This window comes from Apaloderma vittatum, unplaced genomic scaffold (assembly GCF_000703405.1).
Source record: "Apaloderma vittatum isolate BGI_N311 unplaced genomic scaffold, ASM70340v1 scaffold12473, whole genome shotgun sequence".
NCBI classification, from domain to species: Eukaryota; Metazoa; Chordata; class Aves; order Trogoniformes; family Trogonidae; genus Apaloderma; species Apaloderma vittatum.
In genome coordinates, this window is record NW_009709842.1 from 5,667 (window position 1) to 8,664 (window position 2,998).

The 2,998-nt window shown below is 41.4% G+C and overlaps 1 protein-coding gene across 1 annotated transcript in view; it reads right to left on the reverse strand.

Annotated features, from left to right (window-relative positions):
- Positions 1-332: 332 nt before the first annotated feature.
- Positions 333-2,998, reverse strand: part of LARP1B (La ribonucleoprotein domain family, member 1B) — a 20,842-nt gene continuing 18,176 nt past the window's right edge. Inside the window, 4 exon segments of the mRNA XM_009867085.1 lie at positions 333-566; positions 1,313-1,440; positions 1,655-1,764; positions 2,899-2,998. The exon segment at positions 2,899-2,998 is cut by the window's right edge and continues 13 nt beyond it. Of these exon segments, the coding sequence (XP_009865387.1) occupies positions 333-566; positions 1,313-1,440; positions 1,655-1,764; positions 2,899-2,998 (572 nt within the window).

The window sequence follows — 2,998 nt, forward strand, 5'->3', positions numbered from 1 at the left end:
ATCATACCTTTTTAAGAAATACGAGCTGAAATGTAAGGCATCCCCCAAAGTATTTTTTGCATATGCAAGGAATGCAGTTCTTTGTAAACAAAAGCTTGAGGAAAGCAATACTGAAGCCAAAGAATCTTCCCTAGGATCCGTCCGATGATCCCAAAGCCAAGAGCGACTCTCCTAGCGTAAGTGTTTTGGTACTAAATCCTGTGAAAAAGAGAATCCAATCCTTTGTCTTCCCATACATTTTGAAACACCTATTAGATCAGCTCATCTTGCAGATCTCCAGATAAGAGAGTGATGTAAAAGTCCGTTCTTAAGGGCGCAAGCTCGTCTTAAGTTTATTTTTCTGGTACGTCGCTTTCTATAGATTTTGTGGTGGCACCTTTACGGCCTACGGACACTTGCACAGCATTCCCACCGGTAGCGTTTTCCAGTGCCTGGGGCTGACAGGCAACATTGGATTTAGTGGCAAGAAGTGTTTTAGAAGAGTTAGACTGATGTCTGCGATGACCCGACTCCTCACCTGTTGCAGCAACTGGTCTCTTTCTGCCAGATTCTTCACTAATAGGAGGCTGAAAATAAACAGTAGCAACCTGTTAAATGTTCTTGCGTGGGGCCAGGTACTGGCTTTTTCATATACTTAGAGATTCAAACAAGACAGAGCATTGCACAATTAGGCTGAGTAATCTTAGTTATTTGCAACCCACTGATGATATTCTAAAGCTTTCCTGGCCCTTTAGCCAGAAGAATATTAAGGACTTGAAACAGCCTTCCAGCATTATTTAGCTGTCACTTCCCAAATGTTTGTCACAATTCTAGAAACAGAGGATTACAGAGGATGATGGTCGTGTACTGAAAAGCCCAGTTCTGAAAAGCACAGCAGCGCGTACGCTGGAATCACACGGTTTAAGAGTTCAGCATTCTCGAGGAAGGATACATCGAATTTGGCATATAAAGACTCAGCAAGGACAATGCCGGTCACAGCTCATTAAGAAATGCCAGTTGAGCATTAATTAATTTGCCGAATTCTTAAGCAGTATAGCAGTCATCAGTCTTACCAGATGACAAAAAAAGCTATTTTTGCTAAGAGACCAACACGTTTTACATTTTACCCACCACATGTCAGCACCATACTTCGGTTCAGAAAAGAATGTCTAGAGTAAAACTGTATTTTCCATTTGAATTTACATTTTTTTCTAGTCATTGAGAGGATTAATAAAGCTGCCTTTTGGTGATATAAAGTACTGTCCCTCACCTTAACTTGCAGAAAAAATGTTCATACACCAGCTATTTATTTAAAAGACGTACTGAAACTTACATCCACTCTGAAGTCCTCCAGTCTCTTAAATTTACTAAGGTACTCTTGCAGTTTGGGGTCGATGGCTGGAGTCTTGTGCTGAGAGTATTTTAGGTAAGCCCAAAATTTTTCCAGTCCATATAGCTGACCTAACAATGGAAAAATATATTTTACCATTTTACAAAGATCAGATGTAAAAAACAAACCAAACAAAAACACTGGAATCTCTATGCTGAAGAGAACTGTGAGACAGAAGAACAAGAGCTGCTCTTGGGTTAGTGAGCAAGTCAGTGCCAAGGAACAGGCTTTATCTCCCAACTAAAGTTACCCCGGTGTGAACAGGGACTGGCCTATGATAATTACCAGCTTCGTAGTCTCTCTTTGTTTCTTCTTGGAAATCCTTGAATATTTCTTGCCTGAATTTCTTTTCTAGGCCATAGCTGTAAAATCTGAACAAGCATTCCAATCCGTACCTGTAATAGAACAGAGGTACAAGAAGCTTACACGTATGCTCCTCGTTCCTCAGAAGGATGCAAGTTTTCAGTCTCTCCTTGCATTTAAGTAAATAGCATAGTCTCATTTTACCTTTCTCAGAAAAGAGATTGTTCACACCAGTTTTTATCAACCTGTTGTCCTGAAACACCTTCAAAAATAATCAAAACTGGCCTGGGAGTTTGTGAACTACAGACAACGTACGCACAGACAAAATGAAGACAAGTACTTTGACCCTTTCAGTACGTTTGTGTACACAAACAATTTAAACATAAAGCCAACCACAGCGGACTGAACCACAAGTGAGCCTAACCCCCAGCAGCACACAAGGGCTCAGGCAGGACTCGGTGCTCCCGCAGCTCACCCAATCATCAGGGGTTCTGGCTCAGGATTTAGCACAACTCTGACTGCCACACCATCACCAGACGGCTTGGACCTTCTCCTGTCCTGCTTTCGTCTACTGCCACATCAGTCCCCTTAAGAGCCTGCTGAAGTTTCTGCTGGTAAAGCGATCCCTGGATAATCACCACGCATCAAGAAAGCTCAGAGCAGAGACACAAGCTATTATTCGAGCCACCTTTGCAGCCCTGAGACTATCACTGCGTAGACTCAGACAACAGATCCAAACTTCAGGACTTGCAGAGCCAGGTACTTCCTTGTTGGCATTCCAAACGTTGGGCTACGAGAAACAGGAGGTGGGGGAACGATATCAAAGAGCTAAAGGGATGGTGGTAATTTAGTTTGGTATTTTTCTAAAGCAAGCAGCAATTTGAACAAGTTGAATGAGGTTAAGAACATCTTCACCTATGGAAGGAAGAATCTTACGAGTGTTACTGAATACCGAGCTGACTCGTCACAGTCAACAAGTTACAGCATTTTGTGGAATCTGGCGCCAGTCGCAAGGCAGGAAATGCCACACATTTAGCTATTTATCTGCACAGCAAAAATGCACATTTTTGGTATTAAAAGAACTTACAGGGATTGCTATTTTAAATATTTACAAAGAGTCAAAGACAATACTAAAAACATTCACTTCTGATATAGTTAAACTTCACAGTCATTAAAACTAGCGGTAAGATCTCAACAGTTTCCAACTTTCACAAAAAAGCAAGTACCTGTAGTGTTCTTTTGCATCATCTAGAGCGAGTTGTCTGAACTCTTCATACATTTTCTTGTTAAAGTGATCTCTCAGAAAAAAGGACCAGAAACGAAAGA